At 38.6% G+C, this 17,651-nt stretch overlaps 1 protein-coding gene across 1 annotated transcript in view; it reads left to right on the top strand.

Moving 5' to 3' along the window:
• The first annotated feature begins 3,847 nt into the window (after positions 1 to 3,847).
• LOC125879551 (ras-related protein Rab-40C) overlaps positions 3,848 to 17,651 on the top strand; it is a 28,943-nt gene continuing 15,139 nt past the window's right edge. Inside the window, exons 1-2 of the mRNA XM_049561497.1 lie at positions 3,848 to 5,259; positions 14,355 to 14,415. Of these exons, the coding sequence (XP_049417454.1) occupies positions 5,118 to 5,259; positions 14,355 to 14,415 (203 nt within the window). The 5' untranslated portion in view covers positions 3,848 to 5,117. The remainder of the gene's footprint in view (positions 5,260 to 14,354; positions 14,416 to 17,651) is intronic.

Genomic DNA, 17,651 nt, shown 5'->3' with positions numbered 1-17,651 from the left:
CCCCCAATATTCAAACATGCTAGAATATGCCCCAACCACAGTCTGCAGTATATTGATACAAAATATAACAAAAAATGTTGCTATGATATGACAGGTAATCCCTCTGTCCATAATAATCATTAGTAAATGTAAATAAGTTAGACTAATTGCCATTATTGTTACTCCTTTTTCTAGTATTACTGTGTACTGCAGTTCTGCATGTGGTTTATGCAAGTGGTCTTGCTGTAACCCAGTAGAAGCCATTGCTGAACTGCTGATGGCAGGTACAATAAATGGCAAACACTGTACTGTCTTCTATTTCATTACTTTCAAATGTGTCAGAAAAATGTAATATTATAAAATAGAGTGTTGAAGTGTCAGTCATTATGTTGCACTGCATGTGTAATTTATGTAGACATTAGAAGGTCTCATTTATTGTGTATTTAAGCTTCTAAAAAACAAAACTCTTTGAGTTTTGAAGCAGAAAGTAGATCTTGTTGGAAAAAGTTTGAAAATATTCTTGGATTACTACATTTTGTGGGAAACCGAAGAGCCCGAAAATGGCCCTCAGCAGACCACTGACCCTGGAGGAGCTCCTGTGTGAGCTGGACATCAACTGTGCAGGTAAGACAACTTTAACTTTTATTTTAGTAGTTTACTTGTTCATTCGGCCTCTTACATTGCTAAAAGCCTTATCAGTGTGGAGATTCATATAATTTTTGAGTTTTAAGGTGAACAGTTCACACCGTGTTATTAGGCCTGTTGGAAAACTCCAGATTTAGTGAAAACAGAAGCTAATTCACGATTTCTCATGTAAATTGTTTTTTGGGAAGCTGTCCCCACCTTATTGCATGTATACACAGTATATTATAGATAGATAGATAGATAGATAGATAGATAGATAGATAGATAGATAGATAGATAGATAGAGCTTTATTCATCCCCTCATCAACAATAAAACACTAATATTAAAATAGATATAAAATTTTAAAAAAAAAATTAAAATGAGTGCATAAACAGAAATTAAAAATTTGATCAAAATTTAATTAAAATTGTCCATTCCACAGTCCAGTCCAGTTGTGGCTAATGTGATGTGTGTGAGTGTGTGTGTGACTGGATCTAGGAGGCATTAAACAGTCTTAGCCGTGGGGACGAAGGATCTCCTGGAACGCTTTGAGATTGTTCAATGTGCTCCTCTCCACCACAGTTCTTAGTGGGTCAAGTCTCCTGCCCTCTGCCGAGCACTGAGCGAGCTTTTTAACCAGCCTGTCCAATCGCTTGGAGTTTTTGTCCGTCAAGATGCATCCCCAACACACTGCAGCATAGAAAAGTGCACTGGACTCCACTATGTGATAGAACATGGTCAGCATCTCCACACACATCAAAGGACCTCAGTGTCCGCAGGAAGAACAGATTTATCTCCTAAATAGTTCGATACAATGCAATAAATGTTTGACAAACTTTTAAAGTATTTCTTTATTTTGGAAACGATGTCAGAATATTTCATATATATAATACAGAAATGTGAATCTATCAATCTATGACATCTTAAATGAAATAAATGTTTTGCAGTTATGATTTAGTGATTTCATTGGACTTAAAGACACCATCTTTAAATACACATGCTAGAGTCACATGACTGTCACATGATGATACAGGTGAAATACAAAATCCCTATAAATAAATTAAAAAAAATTATACAGATGCAAGTAATAAATCCACATATGTTGAAAATAGTATCCCAAAAGTTACCATTTAAAGTTTACAATTTACTATTTGTACTTTTTGATCTATCTGTCCATGTGGTGACAGGTTTGGTGTGTTGTTCCTGTCCTCTATGTGTAATGGTGGATATTGTTAAGTCCTATAGAAGAATTCGGGACATCCTATTGAATATGGATTTAGATCTAACCATATAGAGGGTATGACGGCCTCTGGCCTGATGTTTTTTTCTTATGTGCTCCGAGGTCTTCTCTCTCTATATGAGAATATACATGTGCTTTTTCTTAACATACAGCCCGGTCTTTAAAAACTATTCTCTTTTTACTGTTATAGTTCCGGCAGATTCCAGATGACATGATTTCTGGGTTTCAAAATAAAGGATTTGAAAGTAAAACTGCAGAGAAAAAAACACACACAGATAACAAAAAAATGCAAAGGCAGGCCCCCAGAATATTTGCGTCTTATAATTACTTTTATTGGCTTTTTGTATCTAATGTTTATTGCTTAAGTTGTACTTGCTGAGCATATGAAGGTTTCATGGTATAAAATATTTCTTAATTTCTTTAGGCTTTAATGATATAACATAATGATATTAACATTTTATGGGAAATAACTGTAACTCTGAAGACCTTTAATAAATCTGTTTAATCAACTGATCAATTAATCCTTATTTTCAAGAGCATACAAGAGTGAGCTCCAAATGGCTTAAAGAAGAAAGTATGATATACTCAAAACCTGTTACCAGTTTACTCATCATGTTATCTTTAATTATCTCATTCAAGCTGTTGCTGCCAGTCTGCTCCATTCATTATATATGTGTGTGTGTGTGTGTGTGTGTGTGTGTGTGTGTGTGTGTGTGTGTGTAGGTGTTTATTCTCTGGAGATTGTTCTGGCAAAGCTAAAGAGAGGTGACTCATGATGTTACAAAAACAGATTGATACAGATAGTATCAAACTATAATTAGCCAACGAGTGTACATCACATAATATTATTCATGTTGCCATGCAGATCCGCTGCATTCATACTGTATCCAAGTGTATTCATATTTATCCCTCACTGTTTATTTATTTATTTATTTATTTATTTATTACCTTTATAAATACAATTCTGCACTGTTCTACTTTTTGCATGTATGATTACAGGCTGAACTGCGCTTTGTTGTCTCAGTGTTTGTTCTCTGTGTTGACAATAAAGTTGAATCTAATCTAATTAAAACTACAGAGATTTATTTTCTCCCTCAGATGTGACAAATGTGATCTGTTCTGTAACTGTTTTAGCAGAGAAAATCACAATGAATCAAACATTTTCAACTCTGATTTCCATCCATTCATATCAGAGCAAGTGTTTGTGTCAAAATAAAACCCAGTTTTTAAGGGAATAGTCTAACATTTCAGGAAATACTGGTCAGATGGAAAGGTTGATTTGAATTTTTTTAATCTCTTTTAGATCATCTTAGCCAAACTGTCATACTGGGATACATGACAATTCTTTCTGACATATTCTAGTGCTGACTATTGGCAGTGGTGGCGGAAGTATTCAGACCTTTTTTTGGTAAAAGTAAAAGTAGCACTACTACAGTGTAAAAATACTGTTGCAAGTTAAAGTCGTGCATTTAACAAGGTTAATAGGTACTGACAACCAACGTTAGCATCAAAATATTTTTAAAGTGCCAACGGTAAAAATCCTCATTTTGCAGAATGGCACATTTCAGAATTATACATGTTTTATTACTGGATTATAGCCTAATAAGTAATACATCAGTGTGTTCCTCACATCTCGACTGAAACTGATGTTCTTCTATTGACTGGAGAAGGCTAATGAGATCCCAAATCCCCCAAGAGTATGTCTCTCTGAAAGTCAAAATTTTACTTTAAGGGGGAAAAAAAACATTTCAGAGCTTTAATTTAATCATGTTTTATCTAGATGATTGCCATTGTTCTGTATGTATTCACAGAGAAATGAATCATCTTTGTTATCCACATTCCCCTCACCATCTGCGTGTTGTTGACAGCAGTCTTTGATAGACGTTTTGCTTAGCCAATGCATTCCACCCTCGTAACTCACCGTCCAATCATATGCGTAAAGAGGCGGGTCTTTGAGAGAGAGGGCGGGAACCAGCACCGGGACAGCAGTGGCGATCAGCCGATCTGTCAGCAGTAACGTTACATTTAGTGTTGTTGTGCGGTACTGAGGAGCCACGGCTGTGATTATGATTGAATATTATGGAGAAAAATGGACAAATCACGGACTGAGATTACTGAGTACACCTACAGAGATTTGGACTGGACGTAAAAAGGCTACGGGCTTTTGATTTCCCTGCGGATATCGATATTTTCTGGATATAACGCAGTGAAGTTGCAGGAATCTTTGTCATCCCGGACTAAAGAAAGACAAGGGGGCCTGAAATCACACAGACGTCGGTTGAAGTTGAGCTACGGGCTGCACTAGCTAAGTTAGCATTTAGCTTCAAATACCAAGTCTTTTTTATCCAGTGGGAAGTGGGGTTGTAAAAGGCAACGTTATATGTGGCAGTGTACAGCATAATGTATAACCAGTGACAGTGGCTTTTAATGCGTATCGTGTCCGATAACTGCTTTGACAACGTTAGCGCCAGTGCTAATAGCTAAACTAGCTGGCTAGCTCTCAGGCAGGGCTAGCTTGTTGTTCCCCTGTTAACTTAGCCATAGAGCTTCTCTTAAATGGGAACAAAAACACAGACTGTAGCTTAGGCAGTTTGTTTGCTTATAGAAAACATATCTCAGCAAGGATATCTGCTCATAAAATTTGAAAAGGGGCTCGTTATAATTAGCATTCAAGACAATAAGCATGTTTTTCTTTCCCACATAACGTTAGACCACCAAGCCTACAAGAGTCATCCCGTCCGGATACAGCTTTAGTTAGACTTTGCCTGTGCTTTTTCTTTCAAATAGATCTTAATCTGTCACTTAAGATAACGTCTTTGTAAGTATCTTTAGTGTCAGGTTATTTATAAGCTGTCAGAGATCAGTTTGAAAGACAGTACCAGTTGTTTACATTAATTAACCCCCACCCCCACTGAGCACCACCTATTACCAATCTGTATTTTTTTTCTTACCGTTACTTTTAGTAATAAGGATGTTTTGCTCTTCAGAACCACATTTCTGGCACCCACTTTGTTTTTCAAGGAGGACATTCCTGTGAGACTGGACCTTTTTTAATCTGAAAATTGCTCACAGTTTGGAGGACTGTTAAAAGTTGCCGGGCAAAACAAGGACTTTATGCGGGTGGATACACTGCTCAGCAAGTTCATGGCATAACAAGTCTTTGTTTTGATTCAAGTGAGTAGAATAACATACAAGGGGGTTATCCATCCTTGTGTTGAAGGGGGAAGTCTACAGTCACTCATCTTCAGCCCCTGGGCTCAGATGTGAGATACAATGGGCAGCCAGGGCAGCCCAGTGAAAAGCTATGACTACTTGCTCAAGTTCCTCCTGGTCGGTGACAGCGATGTGGGCAAAGGAGAGATCCTGGACAGCCTGCAGGATGGATCGGCCGAGTCTCCATATGCTTACAGTAGTGGTGAGTCACTTTTCTTTCAGCTGATTGGGAGCTGCTGGCTTAGTTTTGTCCTCTTGTGATGATGAGCTCCTTGTGTTATGTCATGCTGGCTCATCAGAAAAGTCTTGAACGTACTAGCTGTGCATTTTGCTGTGTGGACTGTGGAGACGCACAATGAGCTCTCTGACACTGATAACACAGAGCATTGACATGGAAGTGAGTCAGGCAGTCATGACTGTATGTGGATTGTTGTTGAATTTCACTTGCTAAACAACAGTTTTCATGATCTCTGAATTTAATAACCAGACAATAGATTTTAGACCTACACTTGTCATCCTCGTGTGATGGTGGTTCCTCCTTTTTCCCTTACAGCTTCAGTGGTGTCCAACTACAAAAATAATGGAGACTGCTAACCCAACTATAGCAATGCGCCTTGGTACTTGTATGTATTTTTAAATCTACTGTAGGTTTGATTTGAAGATTGAATTAGATTACAATTGCTTAATATATTTGTTACTTTAGAGTAGGCACACAAGCTTGTTTAACTCCTTCGACTATGCTATGAAGGGGAAAACTGATGGAGCTGTGCCCAGTCAGATGATCCCTCCCTGGGTGCAGAAGCTCAGATCACCTGGCTCTCTCACTGCTATTGCTCTGGGGCTGACCGCCACTGCCTGATCACTGCAGCCGCTGCTGCTGCAGTAAACTGGTGGTCTGTGGCTTCTGTGCACACATACTCACACACTCCCATCAAAGGGAAGACCCGAAGAGGAACAGATAGGGTAGGGAAAAATCAAAAGACAGTTCTTATAGGACCATAACAGTGTTTTTCTATTTAATACAAACCATATATCCCAAGACACCATTTTTTCATAGTTTTTTATATTTTCCTCATATGTGTTATGTAAGTGACTTTTCCATACTTTTTATAATAAAAAGCCTTTATTTGTGACATGGCTTGGTAGGGCTGGGCTGAATAGTATCTAATGAAATATTCTGCTTCAGTCCATATTTGTTGGGCTTCAGCCTTTCAGAAAACAACATTTTTACTGCGGTCAAAAAACGTTTGCTCTCCATTTTGCTGTAAAAAAAAATGGGAGGCATGCACTGGTATTAATAGGGCAGTCTAGCAGCAATCTAACAGCACTATAAATTACATTTACTCATTGAAGAAAGTTAAAGCGAAACTCATTTATTACAGTGGAACAAACTGAGGATTCTCTTAAGGATTCAGTTTGTTTTTTAAGGTGATGGCAGCGTAAAATATGACGACATTGATTCAAAGCTCCATTCAAAACATCAACGGTCATAGGGCTTGGTCATTATAAATGACATGTTGCTCCTGCTCCTGTACATATAAGTTTGCTTTGCTGTTGCCTTACTGTTTTAAATAATTGGCAGCTTTAATTGCATTTCTCCAAAGGAAAGAAAAGAATATTACATGTAAAAATACCAACAAAAAAATAAGTAGATCCATTTGGGTGTGTCACCCACGTATAATCAACATGACAAATACTTTAACTTAAATAACAACCTTTTTTATGTTGTTCATTGTGTAATGCAATATAAATGATAATAATACATTTTAGTTATAGAGCGCTTTTTATATTGCTCAAAGACACTTAACATTAGTTAAAAGATAATAAAATAGAGTAAAACACACACAACATCATTCACACATTAAAAGCAGTTTTGAACAGATGAGTTTTGATGACTGATTTGAGCTGAAAGAGGTCGGTGCAGTCTCAGATGTGTATGGGGAGAGAGTCTCAGAGGGAGGGGGAGGCTATGGAGAAGACTCTGTCACCCCAGGTCTGGTGCTTGGTCCTGAGTGGTGGAGTCAGGAGGCTGGCATCAGAGGAGTGGAGACTGCTGGAAGGAGTGAGGCAGTGGAGAAGGTCGGTGAGGTAGGAGGGGGCCTGGTTATGGTGGGCTTTATGAGTAATGAGAAGGCATTATGTAATCTGTACTGGAATACCTCGATTTAGGCAACTTTAAAATTTCTGCAAATTAATTTAATAGTGTACTAGAATGAGATGAACCAGTGGCTGCACGGTAGGCACAAACCCCCCCATAATTTTAAAGCACTAAACTGCAATATTATTCCTTTGAAAACAGTGAGCAGTAATTTCGATAATATATTAATTTTGTTAATTGGCCTAAACATGTAAAAACTCATGGGCTGGTCCTTAAAGATGTCGTGAATAAATCTTGTATCACTGGAATCACTTCGATTATGCAAAATAGGTTGTTTGGTTTTTTTAAGGAACAGTAATGAGGGGCACAGCAAAACAAAAAGAAGCGAGTACATCTTCACATGCATTTGACTCTCTTCTCCACTTTAAAGGACTAGTAGTGGAATAAAAGCTGCTCAGTCACTTATTTCTTTAAGCTAAAACGTGCATGTGAGCTGCATTTGTTAAGAGATACTGTCATAAATGATTCCCTATGTATTCATTTAGTTTTTCAGATGAAGAAGATTTTCATCTCCTCCCCTTAGGATGACAGAAACTGTTCATGAAATAAACATCAGTCAGCAGGATGAGCTCTTTTCACCAGTGCTTATCTAATGAATTCTGCTGAAGGGTGATGCTGCCTTGTGGCATTTGGCAGCAGCGTGAAGATCTTCCCAGGTCATGTGTGTTTTCAGACACCCACATTCACTAAAAGCCAAACTGTTGGTGATTTAGGGAGGGAGGTCATCATTGAGCGAAGCTACAGAGTGGTGATTGCAGACAGAGGAGAGCATCAGAGCCCAAGTGGTGCATCAGGTGACCACGGTGCGGTCACAGCTCCACCCAGACTAAAATGCCATATTGCTGCCCAGGCCTAGATGAAACTCAATTTGACACTTAAATAGCATTTTCATTTTTATCTGCATTAGTGTGGTTGTGATTTAAAGATGAGTGGACGTCACCTTTGTGTTGAATTTTCTGAGCACCAAACCATGGAGAACATTTCATTCCTCCAAAGACAAACTGTGAGCCCGGCCAAAGAGTCTCTCAAAGAGGAAGACATCCTAATTGATGCGAACAAGATCAAAAGCCTTCAAACAGCTTCATTAAATATGGAGGGCAGAGTGGAAAGCAGCTGAACACGCTTCAGCTGGGATGTTTGTGCAGACAGAAGCTCTGCTATTGATTTTCATCCCTCTGGCAATGAGAGATTAGGGTGGAGAGAAGGAGGACGCTCGTGAGGAACCTAAATATTTTAAGAGGAGAAAATCGGGACAGAAGGGCAGATTTTGATTGGACGGCATTGTCCTCAGGCTATGATTGGCTCCCCGCTCGATTTAGGACAGCAGTTGGTCTGTTACATTTCCTCCACGTTGATTGTGTTTTATTGATCAGAAATTTGGTTCCACTAATCAGAATAGTAACAAGTCATATAACTGCAAATTAATTTTCCTTTTTAAATATGTCTGTGTTGGTGAAGGTTTTCGTGACTTTAGTCAGTTTGTTTTTGCCCTCAGGTATTCGGCATGATGCACACTGGGATGATTTTTAGGTGGTTTTGCAGTGTAGTATTTGCAGTTCTAATGTTTAATTAGTTGATTCATCACCAACTAATTGCAAACTGTTTTGATAATTAATTAACCACTTAAGTAATTTCGGTTCCGGTTCCAACTTCTTAAATATGTGTATTTGCTGCTTTACTTTGTCATAGAGCTACATCATATTGAATATATCTGGGTACTGGACCATTGCTTGGACAAAACAATCAATTTGAAAATGTCAACTTTGGCCTGAAAAATTTTGATGACTAATTTTTTTTTTACTTTTTTTGACACTTCCTCAGAGCTGAAATGGTTGATTAGTCAACAGAAATAGGCAACTGTCAAATTAATCGATAATCTACTGATTATTTTCGCGATCTATAAAATGTCCAAAAAAAAAAAGAAAAATGATCATCATAATTTCCCTAAAGGCCAAAGTGATGTCTTCATTTCTGTCTTTTGTCCAGCCAACAGGCCAAAACTCAAAGACTGTTCATTTACTGTTATAAATAACAAAGAAAAGCAGCAAATTTTCACATAAAGGAAGCTGGAACCAGCTAATGTTTACCATTTTTGCTTGAAAAAACAAACAAACGGAAATGGTAGATTGATTATCAGAATAGCTAGCAATTAATTTTCTTTCGATGGATTAATAGTAGAATCAACACGTCGTTTGCAGCTCTACAACTGTATTGACAATCTTACAACCGTTTCAGTAACATTATCAGATTCCAGGTTGTCCAGATTCCAGATGTTGAAGTCTTCTCCTTTTCTTTGCCACATATGTTAGTTCACTGACAATATTTTAGTATGGGAATGTTGGCAGGGGGAAAACAAGATTGCAGTGTAAGTTGTTGGAAATTTGGAGCGACATTTTTCACTACTTTCTGACATTTTATGGACAAAGCAATGAATCAGCTAATCAGAGTGAATCACAATTTACCAGAGCAGAAGTTGATTTATTTGAATGAAAAAAAAGGTTCACTATCACAAAACGCTGGAGCCAGTTAATTTTGTTACACCCTAAGAATTAAATATCTGACAAATCAAGGTGCCTCATGGCATATTTATGAGTAGACTGCTTAACTAAAGACTGATGGCTTTCTCCCTGATTTTGTGTTTAGATGGGCGGATACAATTTCAGAGTTTAAAAAAACTCCCTACGTTGCAGAACCAATAGTAAATCTGCAGGGCGGTCCTTCGGTGGCTCGCTGAACTCTTGTGCTCGTAAACATAGTCCGACTGCGTTAAAAGTTTTAAACAAAGTTGCTGTAAGTCCTTCATTTTCACAATCTTGTGGACTGAGCACGTTTGATAAAACGGAGTTAAATCTCTTGGCATCCATTTTCAAGCTCTCTGTGTGTTTGTTTCCTAGCGGATGAGAAAAGGGGGAGCGCATATTTCCAAGAGGGCTTGTCCTTTTAAAAATGTAAGGGGCGTTGCTTTGTTGCCGGCTGTTTTCTCCGGTGTGTTAAACACACTTTAGAAAGGAGTGTCCCCAGACTATCAGAAGGCGGAGATCTCTGATTGTCTGGTGGCGAGACTAATTTATGAGTTACTGTAAAGCATTTCTGCACATTAATTTCTGTGTTACTTACAATGGCCTGATATGTCTAGAGATATTTTAGGGATTGCTTTCTCAGTATTGTTGGTATAACAGAATCTTTGTTGTCTCGCTGCATGTATCTTTATATTAACTAACCCTAACTGATACTAAAGTGGGCTTTGGTAGGCTTTAGGAGGGAACACTGGTCTGTTTGGGTTGCAGATAATTTCTAAGGGGATCTCCAGATAACTTTTTCCCACTGTGATAAGGTTTTGAATTTCATAGTCTGTTGCTGTTAGCCATCAGATAACATCAGGCTTGATGGGGTGAAGCCAATTAAAATGCAAAATTGAAAAGACACATTTGAGTGCAGCTGGCAGACAAGTGAGACTCTTAAATCTGTTTTTCATTCAGCAACAATGGGATATTCCCCAGGGGTCACGCAGGCACGGCAGTCCATTGTTTCCCTATGGCAATGGACTGGCTGTTTTGACAGTGCCATATCCACAGACAACAGTCATTGCTGGATGCATGCCACCTCAGAGATAACCCCCTGTACTGCCCTCCTGAAGGAGAGAGGGTTTTACAGTGTGTGTATAAGACAGTGAATTGATAGGTAAATGAAAAGGTCAAAGGTTGTCTTCTTGAAAGATGCACAGACACTGACTGTTCAATGTTACCACAGAGCTTAGCTGTAATTGTAGTTTCACTGCTGTCAGATCAGATGTTCTGCACTCTCCTCTGTATTTCTTTTCCTCCCTGTTTCATTTTTTCCCTCACAACATCTATATGTTTTTCATATTCACTGGTCATATGTTTATGTTCAAATCATTTAGTAGATTAATTAAATAGACATACCTTTCTGGTCAGTGTTTCCATAAGTAATATATTACATAGAAAGTCAATAGAGAAACTAATACTAGGAGGATTTCAGCCATGTCACCCACTCCAAGGCTTACATTGACATAATAACATCATCTGAAACATTACCACATAGTTAATTCAGTGCCTCTCTGGTACAGCCTCAACAAAAGATGAACATTTTAAGCCCCGCACAGATCTGAGTGCATCCAAAGAACAAACAAAGTAAGCTGACTCCCGGAATAGAAGCAGCAGTGTTCAGCTAACACGTCAGAGACATCACAGAAGCTATTGATTATCTGGGATATCTAAGTGAGCCCTGGCAATGAGAGGAGAGGAAGCACTTGGTACAAAGTCCCGCACTCACTCCAATTCAATTAGGTTAGACTGAGCTCAGCACTTTAGCTCGGCAGCAGCTTTATGTTGCCTGGAAAATTGGAAGATATTGCTAATTTTGTTAGCCAAGCAGCTGCTACCTGCCAGAGGCTGATGCAGTCATGTGTGAGCGTCTGGGAACTGGGAAGGCTCGCTCTTTGGCTGCCCTGTTTTTAAACATTACTGAGATATTGATGCCTGTTTTTCCCAGCAGGCTTAATGTTTAATGTTAAAGCTGATGGTTTCCAGTTAAAAGTGGTCTCTCTTCAATAATACATCCATTTGGTGGTGGTGCATAGGTTTGTTGAGTGTGGGCATGAAGGTCAAAGCTGTATGTGGAATGATACATTGCGTGAAAATTAGTCAGTGTCGCTTGTCAAAACAAACATAAAAACAACAACTTGCTTGTTTGTATATGTTTCTCAGATCTGCTGGAAATGCAACTTACTTTTCTCCTTTTTACAATTTAAAATAATTCATAGTCAAAATAATTATGAATGAATTATGAATATCATCATGAAATCATTCTTTTCAGACTTAGCGAGTGCTCATTATTTAAGTTGAGGTGTTGATCTATATTTACGTCGTTGCTAACAATGAAAAGCCCAAAACTAACAATGTTTAATCTGTTTCTCAACACTTTCTGACTTTGTGTCTGTGGATCTCAGCTCCAAGCCCATTGGTTTCCTACTGAAGACTCAAATCTTTAAAAACAACTCAAATACATAGTTTAACATTTAAAAAGGGTCAGCAATTTCTTAGAACAGCCTCATAGTGTAGTTTGTATCAACCAAAACAAGGGGATTGTGTTTTTGTAGGGGACTATTTTCAGTGGTGGATTAATACATAACAGTGTGGCTCGTTGATGTATTTTTAATGGTTTTTAGACAACAATGGAGCTCTGTGGCGTAAAGGAAGAAGATACATCAGGCTTTGGAAACACATTGTACTTTGTTGTTGTTGTTGTTGTTGTTGTTTTTTAATTTGCTGAGGATAAAAATATATATATAAAAAAATGACCAGCCTTCCTTTGAGAGCAGCCAGTAAACACAAAGATTTATGTCCTGAACAGTTTAATAACTCTTGTCTTGATGGAACTGACATTAAAACAGCATGTAACTGGTTAGCATGTTGAGGCACAGTTCTACACACTCATACATAAAACTGTGGAGTAGAAGATAAACACCTGTAAGGGGGTGGAAAACACTATTTATCCAGTGGTTCACCAGTTTGGCCCCAGGTGATACCAGACTCACTGAAAACCACAAGAACCTGGTGAGCAGACTCAGGTGAACATGTCGAGACGTGGAGCAGCAGGGCGACAGGTGTAGCAGTCAGACAGGTTTGTCAGTAGTGAGCTAAGCACCTGGCCAGAACAAAGATCTGTTCCGCCTTCTTAAGACTACCAGCTCAAATCCCCTTTCCATATTCATATTGTATCCGGATTAATTTTGGAAGGTCTGGACAGCACAAAAAAAAAAAAGTCTCAGTCAGAACACTCGCCGCCGCTTAAATTGAAATTCAAAGTGTCTTCTGCATCACAAGCAACACATAACGACAACATCGAATCCAGAGTAACGGAAGTGCTGAGCAGAATGTATGCTTCCTCTAGCAGAGCGCTACGCAGGACAGCATGTAGAACAACAGTCTGTGGACAAATGCTGATATAAATTGAAATAAATAACTGCAACTTGTTTGGTAGTTGTGTGGTAGGCGAAATGATAGACCCTCATTTTGCATGTTTTGCGTGGGAAAGCCACGTCACCAGCGTTGCTACGTAGTTACTGGCGCCTACGTCACAATATCTACTATGGGATGGATTGTGATGAAATTTGTTTCAGACGTTCATGTTCCTATCAATATGAATTGCATTAACTGTGGTGATCCTCTAATTGTTTAATCTAGAGCCATCCTCAGGTCAGTATACTTTGGTTTATGTCCAAATACCTGCAGACTTAATGACATTCCCTGCAGCCTCAACTAGACTTTGTATTTAGTGCTAAACTAACATGGTCGCCACTGGAAACATTATACCATTAGCATTGTTAGGTTGCCATTGTGTGCATGTTAGCATGCTGATGTTAGCGTCCAGTTCAAGGTATAGCCTCTTGATCCACTCGCAAGGCTGTTGACTCTTAGATGTGCTGTTGGTTGGTTGAGTAGCAGGTGCAAAATGGCTCATGTAATATCATGGATTTCATATTTCAGCCTTGAAATTGAAATAAAATTGAATTAAGAAAAAAATAAGTCCAAAGATTACAGAGTAGACATCTTAAAAGATTCTGCTGGATTTTATTAATAGGTCTTATGTTGCATTGTTATTAGCAACTAAATAAATATGACATTGGTATTTACCAACCAAGAATTAGGTAGAAATTAGAGAGAAGACAGCCTGAATTTCAGAGCAGGACAGACACTTTGAAAGGAGGAAGAACAAGCAGAGGTTATTCTTCACTGTAACTTAGCGATATTGGTGAAAAGTAGGAATGGGGAGGGACTCTGCCTGATTGTTACCTTTGATGAAAACAAGTCAAAAAAACTGACGTGATAAAAATGTTATTTTCAGGGCAAGCTGAAAGATCTCCACTGTGATATCTTTTATGTTGTCATCCGTAAATACACAGTTGTCTTATTTTTCAGAGCTAATCACAGTTCTCTGTGATGTGTTGTGGAAAGATTTTCACTGCGATTCAGTTTAAGTGGCTCAAACAGATGATGAGTCATTTTATTGAGCGTCAGCTTGTCTCTGACTGCGGTATTGTAATCTTGATTGATGCTGGCCTTCTTGATGCATCTATTTGCCTAATGCCTGCCTCTGTCTGCCCTCTCTCTGCCTAGGTATCGATTATAAAACCACCACCATTCTTCTGGACGGGAGGAGAGTGAAGCTGGAGCTTTGGTAAGCACACATCACTGCTGAACCTACAACCTGCTTTTGTCTGTTCAATAGAGAGAGGGACTGCTGGTCTGTTTCTGGAATGGGCTTTTAAATCTAAACTCGAAATAGTATTATTCTAGACCTCCCAGACGTTTATGGGTTTGTTAAGCCGAAGTATTATCATCTTGTGGTGTCAAACCATGAAGAAAGTTTTAGTATTATCTGCCCAAAGGTTGAGTATCTCTCTGTGAGATTTCTATCTCAAACCTGATACAATGGAGGTGAAAGGAATTTTGAATGTGGTGCTCACAGCTTTGACAAATGGCTTTTGAACAATACAACAACTATCTGCCTGTTACTCACTAATGCACATATAAGGGTTTTCAAATACAGGGTTCAACGCTAAGGTTTTTTTTCACTTGCCCGGTCGGGCAAGTTGGTCAGAGATCTACTTGCCCGAAGTCAGTTTTTACTTGCCCTATAAAAATTGTTTAATTTAAGCGGCTATCAAATAACAAAGACTGCAGTTATTTTTATGTTATGTAATCTTTATTCACACTGTATTTATTAATTAAACAACATATGTCATGTATTGTAGCTTAATTCCTGCACAATAATGACAGTGTCAGGGCTTAAAGTGAAAAATTTGTCAATCGTCCTCAGTCTATAATTTTGCGCCCTACTTGAGCCATGCCCACCTTTGTTTATTTTTCACCCCTCTCTCCAGTTCTGCTGTATTAACACTGGGTTTAATATATTTTGCTTCCATCTCTCTGCCCTGCTCTACTCTACTTCAACGCTACTTAGCTCTCTCTCTACTCTACCAGTAGACTACCACATCCACCTGTTGCACAAAACGCACACAGCAGTGTTTCCCCTAGGATGGAGTTGTAGCAGCAGAGGTGAAGCACACGCATGAAAAATAATTTTCACATGTGTGAAACTTTTTTGTATGCTTGCAAAGCACAGCCTGCTGGGATGTTTCTATGTATCTACTGGCAATATATATACATATTTTGTTATTATATTAGTACTGGATATGAGATATACTGTGATATAAAGTGAAAGGTAGTCATGTAGTTCAGCATATAGTTTGGTGCAGCATTTTAGCATACTGTAGAATAAAATAGAATACTTTATTATTCCCCTGTATTATATTTGATGAAATGTATCATAATATATAATAGAAAAATGGGTATAATATGATTTATAACCAAATAAATCAACATATATAGCAAGGTATATAATAAATAATAGTCAATAGACAGAAATCTTGGCAATTACATTTAAAAAAAATTTATGTCTGGAGACCCCTAAGACCCCTTACTTAAGGTATGCGAGTGTAAAAATATGTTCACAAAGAATAATATGCACTGACTTTGTGTCTATGGTGTTTGCCTGTGCTGTGTTTGTGTGACAGACTATGACTGGAACTCTCAAGTCTCTGCTTTTCTTGTCCCTGTACATTCATGGAGTAGATTCATAAAGGCTCCAGGATAAGCACACATTTTTTGATCAAACTGAAACACTTTCAACTCAACCTGACATGTCTCCACCTCACTTTGTGCCGCCCTGGGCCCGCTCGCATCTTTTCTCGCATTTAAATTTCTCCTCATGTTTCATCTGAACACATCTATTGTAAATCGGGCACACTTAACCCTTTAATTTGAAATCTCTCTGACGTGCTTGTGGTCCAGTTGTTACAAACTCACACTGTGTTACCAAAACATTGTTCAAACCCACAAAACTTAATTTAAAATTCTGGTTGAGATCCCAAAGTTTCCAAAGATATCAAATATGTCAGGCTGAATTTTGGGGAAATGTGTATAAAATGAGTGCATCTTGAATATTTCAGCTTGATGGAAGGGTGCAATCTCGAGTCTGAATATTTCACTCAGTGTAAACATCATAGAGCGCCAAAGAAGAGCTGGAACAACATGATACAGAATATATCTGAAACTGGCAGACAGTGAAAGCTACTTAAGGGAAAAAGGGGAAATGTGCATGTCAAGGGGTTACATTTACATAATACACATCACATTTTAAAATCGGCAAGTGAGATGCATACATAACTCAAAATACCAAAATATACTAAGTAGGACGTATTATATAATGATTGCATACTTGTGCAGAAACAAAACAGTTTGGCAGATACATCAAATGATAACTTTTAGATATTATATAATATCCAAACCAATGTTTTAGACATTGAATGGCATATAGTAAAAAAAAACATACCAAGCTGTGAGGTGCATGTACTTCACTGCAAATGTTGTAGGTGCATCTCCTTATTCACTGCATATTGTTACATGCCTCACAAATATTCTTGCATCAGTAGAGATGCAGTAGATGTGTGTAATTGTCAGTTAAGACACACTGCAGTGCTAGGCGAGGCCTGTTTGGTGGAAGTAGGCCAAGGAATTCGACTCCTCGAGGGAGAAGCAACGCCTTGTCTTCCCTGTGGAGGGAAAAGTTTAAAGGCAGCTCTATGATGCAGAATCTTCTTTATTTTTCTGCCACAGTCATTCCTCCACTCCTCGCTGTGTTTTTTAGTGTTTAAATGTTGTCTTGTCTTCTTGCTCACACTGTTTACCTCATCCTCTGCTCCCTTTTCTATTTCTGTCTCTGTTGCCATCTTTGTCATATGACAAAGGAGAAAAATGCAGAAACTAAAGATATTAAGGGGTGGCATCCTTTATTTTTCTTATCAACAAATCCCATGTGCAGTGCCAAACAAACACAGAATGTATTTAACTAACAAGTATAGTGTGTGTATTAAAACCTGTGTGTATTAAAGTCTGATATATTACCTTTCTCTGTGCCATAGCGCTCCATTGTTGTCCAAAAACCATTAAAAACACACCAATGAGCCACACCGTTGCAGTGGGTGGCATGTTACGTCATTACCATAAACACACTAGGGCTGTCAGAACGAACTTCGCTATTCGAAAACAATTGGAATTATTGTAAAAATAAGCATATTGGAAACTAAGGTTCGAATATTTTGGGGGGGGGGGGGGGGGGCTCAACCGTGACTTAAGAGATGTTTTTTGGGGAAATATGACTGTCAGAGAAGCCCCGTTTACAAACAGACCTACAATCCCTCTCCTCTCCTCTCCTCTCCTCTCCTCTCCTCTCTTTCTTCTCAGCGGAGGGTGCCCTGTCAGCCCTGCGCTGACAGCGACAGTGACAGAGCGCATCTCTTTGATCCGAAGTGACACAGCCCGTTTGCTCATGCTTCGGGGTCGTTCAATAGA

Source organism: Epinephelus fuscoguttatus, linkage group LG19, assembly GCF_011397635.1.
Source record: "Epinephelus fuscoguttatus linkage group LG19, E.fuscoguttatus.final_Chr_v1".
NCBI lineage: Eukaryota > Metazoa > Chordata > Actinopteri > Perciformes > Serranidae > Epinephelus > Epinephelus fuscoguttatus.
This window is presented reverse-complemented; position numbering and strand designations above follow the sequence as displayed.